The 14,646-nt window shown below is 42.2% G+C and overlaps 1 protein-coding gene across 1 annotated transcript in view; it reads right to left on the reverse strand.

The window, feature by feature from the left end:
- Positions 1-5,303: 5,303 nt before the first annotated feature.
- LOC311247873 (putative splicing factor, arginine/serine-rich 1) overlaps positions 5,304-14,646 on the reverse strand; it is a 33,358-nt gene continuing 24,015 nt past the window's right edge. The window contains exon 6 of the mRNA XM_084338857.1: positions 5,304-6,047. Within this exon, the coding sequence (XP_084194983.1) occupies positions 5,738-6,047 (310 nt within the window). The 3' untranslated portion in view covers positions 5,304-5,737. The remainder of the gene's footprint in view (positions 6,048-14,646) is intronic.

Consider the following 14,646-nt stretch of genomic DNA (forward strand, 5'->3'; position numbering starts at 1 on the left):
GACAGATCATGCTCTGCTATGAATGAACATATGCGCACTTTATGATCCCATACACGGTCGGTCATAGATATATTTACCGCCGTTGTTGTCGCGCCAGGCAGGGAAGCTGTATGTTGGAGAGCGCCAACGCGAGTCTTGTGGCTAGCTTCAGATTGATGGCGAGCGAGCACCTTTTTCTATTACTGCCATATTGTATTTTTCTGTTGCATACTGTGCAAAAACACACACCTGGCTCTTTTAGTTTCTTGCACCATGAACTAAAAGGCTTGTTATCGTACCCCCTTTCGGAGAGCCAAGCCCATCTCCATTTATTTTTGACGGTTTTATCTATCTCCGACACATTGGAGCCTTCTTTTAGGAAGCCGTCCATGTTTATTCACAATTTACCTGCTAAACGGAAATAAAGTTTTCGCGCTATATATATATAGGACGCGCTCATCCGGTGACGCCTGACGTGAGAAATACGTTTTGTTTTTTAAGTAGGCATAATGGCTATGCGTTTTCTGACATGCGTCACGTCTATAGTTCAAATTCAGTATTGTGTAGTTCAAATTATGTATTGTGTATAGTTGAAATTATGTATTGTGTAGGGCAAATACAGTAAAACTGTCCTGTAACATTTACGACAATAGGAGCACTCGTTATTATTATTATTGACATTATTATTTTGCACACTATATTTTATGTTTGTATGCCAGTGGTGATGTTCCTAACTAAATTTCGTTGTACCAACAATGACAAATAAAGATCTATTCTATATTATGGAAATAATGTGTTTTCTGTTCATGGTCTATATTATTACGCTCAAGTCAAGTCAAGTCAAGAGTTTTATTTGTCAGGCATACAAGCATACAGTGAAAGTAGTACAAGTATTAAGAATAAGACATAACAGGTATAATGTACGTCATAAAGTTTACAAAAAGCATGGTAGAGACAGGCTAAGGTCCTGCGATAGCCTATAATATGATTTATGGTAAAATATATTCCCGCGGGGTGCGTCATTCCATCAAAACATCTCCTGACTGAACTTTTTTTTCAGGCAAAGTCCTTATTATTTTAACCCTCCACCGTATCTTTTTTATTTAATAGCGTTAGCTAAAAGGAAACAATTTAACATTGGATCAGTCCGTGACGGCACTAATTGAAGAATGCATGGACCCGGTGTAGCATCTCCTCCCACAGCCCACAGGTCTTCCTCCAGGTCCCCCAGGTCCTCCTCCCATCTCCTCTTGATGTTTTCTAATGAGGTAGGACGCAGTGAGGAAATTAAACCGTACAGAATAATACCCTTTGTGACAGGTCACATAGGCTTTAATAAATAAAAGTGTCAATAGGAGCACTCGTGTTTTCTCACATGCGTTTCTGCTACTGGATCTACTGCCTGTGGTATGCTGAAGGTCGGTCAGACCAAGTTTAAAAGAATAAAAGTGATTCAATCTATAACTTTTGTCCTGTAACATGTATATGTTTAAAGAGAATATATATCGTATATTAGCCCCTTTCGTGACTGTGATGCAAGCCCTGTATTCAAGCAGGGCTTGCATCACAGTCTGAGTCACGAAAGGCCCTTCGTGATCTAATCAGCCCCATCAAAACATGAATGAATGAATGAATGAAAACTTTATTTAACAGATTGCAGAATGGGTACAATACAGTACGGCTCAATACATACAATTGTTAAGGGGATGCAGACCTGAGAAAGACGTTTGTCTTGTTTCCATCAGGGTCCCCCATTTTCAATTCATATAGACATATATGACATACATGACATACAGATAGTCAGTACTGCTACATCTATACATTTATGACATACCAGATTTGCAAATACAGTACTGTTTGTGATACAGAAGGAGTCAAGAAAAGGGAGTATATACATTTGACGTAGTAACTGTACATTGGAGGTTGGGTGGGGGGGGTTGGGTACATTGGGATATTGACAACCATACTGGGTAATTTACATTGGAGGTGGTTGGGGGGGGGGGGGGGGGGGGCGGGGGGCATACTGTATAAACAAGTAACACTGTACATTGAGGGGGGGGGGGAGGAGACACTGTACAAACAAACACAATTGTACATTGAACTATTGACAAAACCATACTAGGTAAATGACTGTACATTGGAGGGGGTTGGAATGATTGGGTTAGGATATTTACAGGGGCCAGTGTTGAATTGCAGTCTCCCGTAGGTGTCCCTTGAGAGAGGTTTTGAAAGTGGGTAGTGATCCACATTCCTTTACAGCTTTGGGTAGGGCGTTCCACATTGATGTGGCATAATTGCGAAACGTGTTTAGTCCCTTATTTGAGCCGAATCTGGGTTTGACATGATTTGTGGAGCTCCCTCTGGTGTTGTGATCGTGGTATTCACTGACCTTTGGGAAGTATTTTGACATGTACATGGGTACCTTGGTCGTGTAGTGTATCTTGTAGACCAGGCCCATTGCAAGTTGTTGTACTCTGTCGTCTACTCTAAGCCATCCTAGGTTGTCGAAGTGGGCAGGGGTGAGGTGGGTTCTAGGAGTAAGGTCAAGCAGTAGTCTGACCAGTTTGTTTTGAGATGTTTGTAATTTTGTTTTTAGCGCCTTTGAGGTGCTTTGGTACCATGAGGTGCAAGCATAGTCGTAGTACCCCTGAATGAGTGCTCCTGCCAGAGTCTTCAGGGTGTTCTTGTTTACCAGAGAGGAGATCCGGTACAAGAATCGAGTTCGTTGGTTGACTTTTTTTATTACATTGGATGCCATTTTGTCACAGGAGAGATTAGCCTCTAGGATGGACCCCAGGTAGGTAATTTCATCTTTCCTTGTGACAATATTGTCACCCACTGTAACTGAGAAGCCGTCGGTCTTGCTGAGTTTGTTATTTGAACCGAAGAGAATGGACTCTGTTTTGCCCATGTGTAATGATAGTTTGTTATCAGCGAGCCATATGCAGATTCTGCCTAGTTCCGAGCTGAGGGTTTTTTCAACCTGTAACTTGTTCTTGTCAGAGACCAGCAGGGCTGAGTCGTCCGCAAACAGGAACAAGTTGCAGTCACAAGCTGACGACATGTCATTTGCATAAATTAGGAACAGTAGCGGTCCTAGTATGCTTCCTTGTGGAACACCACAGCTCACTGTGAGGGGGGGGGATAGGGTACCGTTTACCTCCACCATCTGTTCCCTCCCCTCAAGGTAGGATTGCATCCAGCTCACTGATAGACTATCAAAACCAATTGCTTTTAGCTTGTCAATCAGAATGGAGTGATTGACCGTGTCAAAGGCCTTTTGTAGGTCCAGCATGACCATGCCGCAGTATTTGCCTGCGTCCACCTCTTGTTTGATGTGGTCATTCAAATAGAGAAGGCATGTGTCAGTGGAGTGGGATGTTCTGAAGCCAGATTGGAATTCGTAGATTAGATTTTTTTCCGCTAGGTACTTTTCGACCTGTTCGTAGACTATTTTTTCCATGACTTTCGAGATGGAGGTGAGAATAGAAACAGGGCGGTAGTTGCCTGGGTCTAATTTGCTGCCCTTTTTGTGCAGAGGGGTCACCCTCGCAATTTTGAAGTCCTTGGGGACGTGTCCCTGTTTTATGGAGAGGTTTATTATGTGTGTGATGATTGGTGTGATGGCGGCTGCTGAGTCTCTGAGGAATTTGGAGGGGATGTTGTCATGGCCAGTGGCCTTGTTAGGTTGGAGGGCGCTCAGTTTATTGAGTACCTCATCTGTTGTTACCGTTTCCAGCTTGAAGTCGTCCTTGCGGACCCCTAGGTTTTTGTAGAAAGCTACTATGTGTTCTACCCCATAAAGCCCTGAGTGGGAGGGTAGTTTGTTTACCAGTGTTGTGGCTATGTTTGTGAAGAAAATGTTTAAGTAATTGGCTACATCCAGCTTGTCTGTGATGAGCGTGTTGTCAGTTTTTATGTTTATGTTTGAGAATCTGGTTTTAAGTTTTTTACTGCATCCTAGTTGATTATTGAGTAATTTCCAAAGTTCACGTGGTTTGTTTTTGTTTTCCTCAGTTTTGTCATTGATGAAATTCTTTTTTGCAGTTTTGATCATGGAGTTTACGTCGTTTCTTAGTCTGTTTCTTTCTAGTTTGAGTTCAGTCACGTGGGCTTGGAGTTCACTGCTCGTGCTTTTAGTAAGCTTTGACTGACTTTTACGAAACTCAGAGCATTTTTTGTCTCTGGTTTTCATAGCGGCCAGTATTTCGGAGTGCATCCACGGCTCAGCGCGAACATCTCCTACTAAACTATTATTTTTCAAGCAAAGTCACTTATTTTAACCTACACTGTATATTTATGGAGCGTTAGCTAAAAAGGAAAAGACAACCCGTATCGCGGTCTGACAGTCAGTGACAGGCAGCACAATTAAATTACATTTTCATATAACAGGTTGACGGCAACGCTCCGGTAGAGCCGGCCACTAACATTCAATACGCTTTGTGGCCCGGGCATAAATGTGTCCATAAATCCATGTATTTAGATCCAACACTGTCTGCGATTATTATACATTTCCGACGACGAACTATTAGCGTAATCCTGTCTCTCGGGTCGCTGTGTCCTGCCATTATATTGCTCGCTCCGCATCTCGCAAATGACTGGGGGCGGTGCCGCCGCGGATTTTTTCTTCTTCATTTCATGATATTTGACGCCTCTGATTGGCTACATTTTGTTTTCAATCTGTATGATCTACCAATTATATTATTATACCAGGTAGCCAATTCCGTCATTCACCAAATCAAATTGACGGAAAAAAAATAAAAAAGACGGAAATCCGTCTGGAGACGGAACGCTTTAATGGATGCTCTAAATATTACATGTATCACTGGGCCCATCTTATTACCCTCTAAATATTACATGTATCACTGGGCCCATCTTATTACCCTCTAAATATTACATGTATCACTGGGCCCATCTTATTACCCTCTAAATATTACATGTATCACTGGGCCCATCTTATTACCCTCTAAATATTACATGTATCACTGGGCCATCTTATTACCCTCTAAATATTACATGCATCACTGGGCCCATCTTATTACCCTCTAAATATTACATGTATCACTGGGCCCATCTTATTACCCTCTAAATATTACATGTATCACTGGGCCCATCTTATTACCCTCTAAATATTACATGCATCACTGGGCCCATCTTATTACCCTCTAAATATTACATGTATCACTGGGCCCATCTTATTACCCTCTAAATATTACATGTATCACTGGGCCCATCTTATTACCCTCTAAATATTACATGTATCACTGGGCCCATCTTATTACCCTCTAAATATTTTCCACAATAAAAAAGGACAGACAAATGTACATTGGGCATTTTTTTTTTTTGAAAAATAAATGATAAAAGGATCTCATAAAGGCGAAGAGATGCCACGGAAAACAAATTCCACTCAGCACATTGACACAACAGTCTGCTTTTATGCGTGATAAAAAGGCTAAGACACATACTATAGCATATTTGAACATATCAACTTTTATAAAACTGAGATCTCACCATGGTATTTTACAACAACCTCCATAAGAGACACTTACTACTGAGACAAAAAAAAATAAAAAAATTGAATAGGAATATTTAAAAATAAAATGGGGAAGCAGGTGTATGAAAGACACGAGTGCCTGGTATTCTACAGCTATTTATCAAAAAACAAAGAGACAGACGCAGGGTTAGGGATGTGGGGAATGTGAATGGAGGACAGGGGATACTTGGGGATAAGGGCTCATAACAGACGGTCGGTCCAAACTCAGGACTGGGATCGAGAACGGGAGCGGGACGGGGAGCGGGACGGGGAGCGGGACGGAGAGCGGGATTTGGAGCGGGATTTGGAGCGGGAGCGGGACGCGTCTTTCCTGCCGCTCCCCCTCTTCACCTCCTTCTTGCCCTTTTTGCTCTTGGGGCTCCGGCTCTTGGGGCTCCTGCTCTTGGGGCTCCTGCTGCGGCCCTCGTCACGACCGCGGGCCTCCTTGCCCTTGTGAGCGCCGTTGCTGCGCTCCTCGTCCTCCTTCTTGCCCTTTCCCTTGTTGTTCTTCTTGCTACGGGAGCGGGAACCCGCCCTAGGGAGAGGAGCAGATGGAAATAAATAAGGGGAAAATACAGTTTTTGAAAATAACTACCACCGCCCCCAAGCTAATGTCATACTATCTGTGAGGGATGGATACGGACAGGGCAGAAACAATGTTTGAGTAATGCTTTAATTATACAGTATATCACGTAGAAAGTTGAAATGTTGAGTTGTGCAATGATCTCGCCGAGTGCAACCCATTCTATGCATTCCATGAATTATACACACTGCATTTCCTCTTAAAAGGGCGTGGAAAAAGCTATTCTCAAGTGTTCATCTTCCGTTGAATGGGTACGTCATCCAACGAGTACGTGTAGAACAGAGCTGACAAGCCATCACCGGGCTTGGGGGGCTGCTTGCAGTCATTTCAAGTTTGGACGTGCATGACTGGCACACATTCCAAGGCTCACAATATGAAATGTAATCAGGGAATATTTATGATTTCCCTAACTGTCTGGATTAATATGAATAGTAGTGATAATATTTTGGCATCACAACTTGCTAAGCCTGCCCAGAGAAATAAATATAAATATTATTTATCTATGTACCATTCAGTATAAATATTCACATCAACTATCCATGTAATATTCAATATATATATATTCATAGTATTTATCCATGTACCAGTATTGGGACAGCGATGCCAAATAGTTCTTTACTTTTTTAGATGACTAGTTCAGAATTCTTTTTTGTGCACGTCTCAAATGGCCCAGGTGTTATACATGGCTACAATAATTTATTTAACCTCTTAACCCTTTCTGCACCAAACCAGAGATTGCTCGGGTTTCAAATCCAACCGTTGAGCGCCAAACCAGAGATTTCTCGGGTTTAGATGCCTTCTTTTTTTAGATTTCCCCCATTCTAAACACTCGTGTGGACCTTTGTGACTCATCAGAGACCTTGAAATTGCAATGATGATTGAATCCCACCAGGTGGCAGTATTGCCTACCTTATGAACATGCATATGGGCCAGCTTAGTGTGGGCGGCCCCAGCCCCCCCCCCCAGCCCCCAAACAACTAGGGACTCTACTAGTAGGTTAGTGTGGGCGGCCCCAGCCCCCAAACAACTAGGGACTCTACTAGTAGGTTAGTGTGGGCGGCCCCAGCCCCCAAACAACTAGGGACTCTACTAGTAGGTTAGTGTGGGCGGCCCCAGCCCCCAAACAACTAGGGACTCTACTAGTAGGTTAGTGTGGGCGGCCCCAGCCCCCAAACAACTAGGGACTCTACTAGTAGGTTAGTGTGGGCGGCCCCAGCCCCCAAACAACTAGGGACTCTACTAGTAGGTTAGTGTGGGCGGCCCCAGCCCCCAAACAACTAGGGACTCTACTAGTAGGTTAGTGTGGGCGGCCCCAGCTCCCAAACAACTAGGGACTCTACTAGTAGGTTGCAAGCAGCTGTGAGCAGGACCACAATGGCGATCGCCTCGAGCAAACTATTGGATATTATGAAAAAGACTAAATGGATTATATGGATGATTATGGACGATAAGGTGTTTCCTAACATTATATGTATTGATCCTGTTCCGATTCAAGACACTTGGGTCGCTTTCACATATAGTTCTGGTGGACTCTGTGCGGTTCTGGTGGTGAAGTTGCAACATTGTTGCATTCTTCATTTGGTTCGCCTGCGTTCACATAGCAATCTGTCAGGCGCACCGAACTTTCTGAACAATGTCACGCGGTCGAAAAGGGCACTCGTCTATTGGACTGTGGAAATGTGTGTGTGGTTGCGAGCCCGTGTGTGTGCGCGCGCGTGTGTCTGTGTGTGGACCAGGGCTTGAGACTAACGATGTCCCGTCGTCCCGGGGACGATCAAATATTGATTTGGGACGAACAGAAATCTTTGCTGGGACGCATCCGGGACGGAGAGGATTTTTTTTTCACAGGAAATGTCAATTGGCCGACTGTCAGTGCGCGCATATATTGCTGTCAAATGAAGTCTAAACGTAGCGTGATTTGCCAAATCCAATGACTATCTCCGCCTCCCAACGCAGCAATACGCTCATCCAGCATCAAGTTCCTACCCACCTCTCCTCCGGTACAGTACGCGCTGTGCACCGTACGATTGCAACGGTGCGGAACCTTTTTTTGCGGAACTTAAATCCCCACGTAATTTATCAACAACACTGCGGTCTGCTGTGAGCATTATAAAACAAACGTGTGTTTAACCGACCGTGAATTAAAGTGTCAATGCTGTTTGTCATTTTAACAGCAGATACTTTCTTAAATGCCATCCTCCCGACAGAGCAGTGTGACGGGGAGCTCTGATGGGTTCGATTGCTGGTGTTAGCATTAGCTGAAGAGCTAGTTTTAGCTTAACGTTACCTTGGCTAAAGTTGGGACTATTCATAATCCAGCAATAATGGCTGCAGACCTGCAAGCAAAGTACAGCAAGTTGGCAAAGGAGTATTCCAACGTAAATCACATTTTCACCAGTAAAGTTAGTCTTTCCATCTGCAGCTACATGCTAGCTAACCTAGCTCATGTTAGCGTCGTCACTGAACCACCTCGCGTACACAATTAATGACATGTTGCGGACAGCCATATCGGTGACAATGTTTAGCTTTTAGTGCCAAATGATAAGAGTCTGAGGCGGAGTCTCAAAAGAGAATGTTGAATATTTATTGTGCAAAAATCACAACAGATCCTCTCCAACGGAGCCTTGTAGCTGAGTAGGGTGGGTATATCTGCAGAGCCACTTGGTAACGAGTGCAACACCGTGTAATGTCCGTGGATCGTTGGAGTAGGGTATATCTGCAGTGCTGCAGCCCCATACTCAGTGTATAGATTTGTATTAGTATCAATACAATGACATTATGTAGTTTAAAGCTAAACTTGATTTGATCTTTATTTATCTCTAACATTTTCAACCATAAACACACATTTGTAATAACAAAAAAAAAAATCCTATGGAAGGAATAATCAACATGGCTCCAATTGGTTGACTATAACAGCACCGTGACCAAATATCCCTATACTAGCACCTTGTTAAACACTTTTTTTATATTTATTTTTAATCATAATTATTCTTGTGAAATCTTTCCACCATGGGAGCCTTTTGACTAAATCAATTTATTCTCCCCTTCTCTGAAAGGTGTTTCTTATGGCAATAACAACTATAGACAACAAAACCAAAGTAAAGAAACTACATTTGATTTTTGGGACGGTTACATTCACTTTGGGACGGTTAAAATTGTATTTCGGGACGGTTCTGGGACGGTGGTGAAAAAAAGTTAGTCTGGAGCCCTGGTGTGGACTGTCTGCGAGCCGTGGTCAGCGGAGGGGAGTTGTTCTATTGAAGCCGATTACCACCATCCTCTCGCTAAACAACTTGTACACCACGTTGTTATATATATATAATAATAACAATATAATAAGCCGCGTTTTTTCTTCCTTCTTCCCAAGATGCACAGTTAGATAGATAGATAGATAGATAGATAGATAGATAGATAGATAGATAGATAGATAGATAGATAGATAGATAGATAGATAGATAGAGAGATAGATGCAGTGTGCTTGTTTTGCATTGAATGCTGCGAGCAGTGGTAATAATAAGCACTTCCTATATTTGGTTCGTGTTTGGTCCGATGAAGCGAACCGAGACCTACGTTTTCAGGCGGACCAGAGTTCGCCTGTTTGGTCCGGCGGACCGAGTTCGACGCGCATTCACACAAACCCGAAAAACCGGACTATCGAATTCTGGTCCGATAATCCGGACCAAACAGCCCCTGTGTGAAAGCGACCTTGGACTCGAAGTGAGAAATGGAGTACCTCTAAAACAAAGGTAGCATCTATTTTACATCTACTTTACCGAACCCCCACCCTAAAACATGCGTTTGTATGATCGCAGCATCGGAAAACGACCCCCCGCCCCCGGCTTTGTGAAGAAACAAGGTCATGCGTTTACGTTTGACGTGGCAATAATATAGGTTTCAGGCGAGCAGTCGCGAGATTTGTGCATACGCTGCACAAAACACTCACAATCTAGAAAACTAGCATGGATTATTTTGAAACGGGGCGATGTTTACCGTGGTATAGCGCACAAACGAAGGGATGTAGAAATTAACTGTTTCGTCCCTATTGTACTATAAATAGTGCCTGTCAAATGAGCCATACTATTGTCTCCATAGCTATAATATAGAATATACGATGGGTCCACAAACATTGTGAAAATGGTCAATAACGCTGGCGCCAGGGAGTAAAGATGATAAAACAGTGTGGCAGTCAATGAGTTAAAGGGGAGATGAAGCATTGAACAATATGAGCCTAGTTTGTTTGATGATCACAACAAGGCTATTAACATTAGCTCCCCGCCGGAGTGGACTACCAGAGCTCCAGTCCACAGGTACTAAAACGAGGCATAATGATTTTACTGCAACGAATGTTATAATAAAAGCCCTTCGTTCTATACACTTGTCTGATTGAAAACTTTATTAACAGACCGCAGAATGTGCACAACTCAGCACGCTCTGAGCAAAGGAAGGAACGGAGATATGAATTGAGTAATGCTTGCCTTGCTATGGTCCGGTAAATACGCTGATGTTATTGAACGTGTAACTATATAACGTTAATGCCACAAAACGAATGCCGTTGTTAATCAAGTAGTAACTTTATAATAATAATAATAATATAAAGGGTCGGGGGGGTTAGGGGTAACCACCGGGCGCTACCAGCCTACCAGCCCTGCCCGCAACACCGAGTGAACCGGGCACGACCAGAGGAGGGACTTCGAATCAGTGTTTCACTTTCAATAATGAATGCGTGCTTGCCGAATCCCAAACAATATTCATGCTGCAAAGTCATCCTCTAAAGATAGACATTTAGACTAGAGGTAGGCTATATGCTATAGAGTAGACTACTAAAAATTTTTAAAATAAAATGCATTCCGACGGTTATATTGCGGCGGTATGAAATATTACGCAAATTTGTGCGGTAAGGAAAATATCAATACCGCGGCAGCTCACTAGGACTATATTCTGGGCTTGTTGATTATATTTTATTCAGCTTTTTTTCTCCCGCAAACCTCCTGCACGTCTTGCCATCTTTTCTCTACAAAGCTGTTCCCTCTCTTGATAAGAAGCAACTGAAAGTGTATTGCGGCACATGAAGTTTCCCAAGTTAATGGCTAAGTCCTGTTGTAATAAGCACATGTATAGCACAACTGGGGTGCTTTCTGTATCCCTGATGCATTTGCAATTTGAGAAGTACAGTTGGAAGATCAGCATGGCGGGAGTTTTAGAAATGGATAGGATCAAGCGAAAAGAAAAACGGATAGTAGGCTACATATACAGTACAAAGAAACATAGTAAATACTCATGTAGTATGGTAAGTAGGGCTGGGCGATTAATCGAAATAATATCGCAATCTCGATTCATAGACCTATGCAATCTCATTTCTAAATGATGATTTTTTTTATATAAAAAAATACGTTTTGACTTAACTTTTTTTAAATTATGACGATTCTGAGTTATTTTGTATGTTACAAGAGACTTAAGTTTTAGTCAAGCACTTTCATGTTATGTTTAAGTTTAAATCAAGCACTTTGATATGTTATGTTGTCTGTTTAAGAAAGAGTGCAATAAATGATTTTATTGAAAAAAATAATAGTATTTGTAACATTGTTCCTGAATTACCCACGTATATAAAGAGGTGCCGAAACTAAGCATTGGCCCTCCAAAGGGTTCCCAAAAATTATTCTGCTTGGTCTATTTTTATGCAATTGAACTACTTGACTTTTTAAACAATCACAATAGGCGAGTCAATCTATGAAATAAAAGCACTTAACCCAAAAAAAATTTATACAAAAGGTTTTTAGATGGATTCCGATAGTATTGGGCGTGCTAAATAACATACTAAAAGTCGACCAAAATCGACCCCCCCGAAAGCCGCCATTTCCAAGATGGCGTCCCAGATGGCGGTGGAGATATTAAAATGGCTATATCTCAAATTGAGAATATGGAGCAAAGGATTTCTCAACTGATTCTGGTACCTCTGGGCATGTTCACTAATCTAGGAAAATACACCTTCCAGAAAGGCTAAATTTTCAAGATGGCGTCCAAAATGGCGGCAGACCAAGCTTAAAATGGCTATATATATCTCAATAGAAAAAAATATATAACTCCACCTTGTGTTAAAAGCTTTGTTTGTCGGTAAAGAGACAGAGCCGAAAATTGCTAGCAGGGTATCTGCAGGTTTAGCCCAGTCAGATTTAAGGCTTTTTAAGACTTTTTAATGCCACTCAGAATTAAATTTAATACCAATTTCACGATAACAAAATGGCAAAAATCATGGGTACTCTCAGTACACTCATTCAAGGGTACTACGACTATGCCTGCACCTCATGGTACCAAAGCACCTCAAAGGCACTAAAAACAAGATTACAAACATCACAAAACAAACTGGTCAGACTACTGCTTAACCTCACTCCTAAAACCCACTTTACCCCTGCCCACATTCAAAACCGCTCTTAAAGAGCACCTACGGGGGGTGCTCCAGTAGCACACCATGTTACCGCGCTGCGTCGCGGGACTCCGTGCTGCGTCACGGATCTGGTTGACTCCGAGTTCGATTCCCGGACTCGCCGTCATTTGCCGAATGTCTCCCCCTGCTCTCTCTCCCGTTTCACCCTACAACTGTCGGTCATGCTTGACCAGAATAGCGATAAACGCTAAAAAATAAAGTAAAAAAAAAAAAAAAAAAAGAGCACCTACGGGAGGCTGCAATTCAAAACTGGCCACCGTAAATGTCCAACCCCCCCCCCCCCCTCCTCCTAATGTACAGTCTCATCCCCATCATATATATATAATATGTTCTGTTATGATCTCTGGGTAACAGAACAGTACTATGTCATGTATGTTTTTACTGTATTTATTTCTGTATATTTTATTTCATTTTTATTCTATTTTACTCTACTCTTATCCTAGGCAACTTGATTGATTTGTGTTATTATTCTAATTTGTGACCTGTCCTGTCTAAATGTTTAAATGTTGAGCGATTTGCAGTGTCAAATTTCCCACGGGATAATAAAAGTATTTCTATTCTATCTATTCTATGTTGTGTATGTCAATATGAATTGAAAATGGGGGACCCTGATGTAAACAAGACAAACGTCTTTCTCTGGTCTGCATCCCCTTATTATTGTGTGTATTGAGCTGTACTGTATTGTACACATTCTGCAATCTGTTAAATAAAGTTTTCATTCATCCAGTTGTTTTGTTTTTGTGGTTTGGTTGAATGAATACTTTATTTAACAGATTTCAGAATGGGTACAATACAGTACGGCTCAATACACACAATAATAAGGGGATGCAGACCAGAGAAAGACGTTTGTCTTGTTTACATCAGGGTCCCCCATTTTCAATTCATAGTGACATTTATGACATGCACAACATACATGACATTTATGGCATAGGGATATACATGACATACAGGTATATATTACCGTTACATTTGTGACATACATGATATGCAAATATACAGTACTGTTACGCATAGATCCTAACAGAGTCAGGGAACATCGCTTGAAACACCTCTCCTAGTCCCTCATTTCCATTGTAGGACTGATGCTTTGCGACCGTATTTAGAACCCACAGTACCTCAGCTTCAAGGGTTGGCGTGGAGCCGAACGTTACCCGGACAGGTGCAGATGTAATTGGTGGTAGACCTACCTGTCCCTGAGCAGTTGATGTGGACGGCGTCGAAAAGAAATTTGATATTGAAGTTGTCTGCAGGCGGGTTTTTGCAGATGTAACATGCTTAGCGCTGTGCATGTGTGACTCGACTGCTTTTATTCCCATCGTTCCCAGTTTAAAATCCTTTTTGCGGAGTTTGCAGCGGGCCTCGTACTTTCACTGGGACCAACCACGGTGCAAACAGAGGGTTTTCGAGCCAGTTCTCATTAAATTTGCACTTTCCCATGTTAAATTAACGAGTGCAAATAAATACAAATCAATTAAACGAAACTAAACGTCAGCGTTATCGCTACGGCTTGAATAACGTGTTACCTATGCTCCGGTGTTCTGAAATAGCTCCCGACGGCGACACACATTAAGGACCATAAATTGGTTCCGCCCCACTGCGTACCGTTTGCGTGAAAGAGAAAAAAAAGCCTGACTTTATCTCCCGTTAATAATAGTTAACCCCCAGATTTCACAATGAAACATAAGATGACATGGCATGTTTTTAAGACCTCCGAAAGTCGGATTTAAGACATTTTAAGACAAATTAAGGCCTTAATAGTTGATAGTTGAATTTAAGACTTTAAGACTTTTTAAGGTCCCACGGACACCCTGGCTAGTATTGGCCACGCAATCATACAGGCAGTCCGACCACGAGCTGTCCTTGCCCCTTTGCAAATTGGCCTAGCAGTGCAAATGCACCACTTAAACCGGTCTCGGTTCATTGTAGATATGCTGAATAAGATGGGATTCTGCTCTTCCTATTCTGAACTGCAGAGGTTTGAAATGAATGCTGCAAATTGTACTGCACCAAACATGCTTGGTAAGGATATTGATGTGTTGAACACGACCGTCTTATTTGCTGCAGACAATGTAGATCATAATATTCTAACAATTGATGGGAAAGGAACAT

The sequence above is a fragment of the Notolepis coatsorum genome (genome assembly GCF_963971535.1).
Source record: "Notolepis coatsorum genome assembly, contig: SCAFFOLD_93, whole genome shotgun sequence".
In the NCBI taxonomy this organism is placed as follows: Eukaryota; Metazoa; Chordata; class Actinopteri; order Aulopiformes; family Paralepididae; genus Notolepis; species Notolepis coatsorum.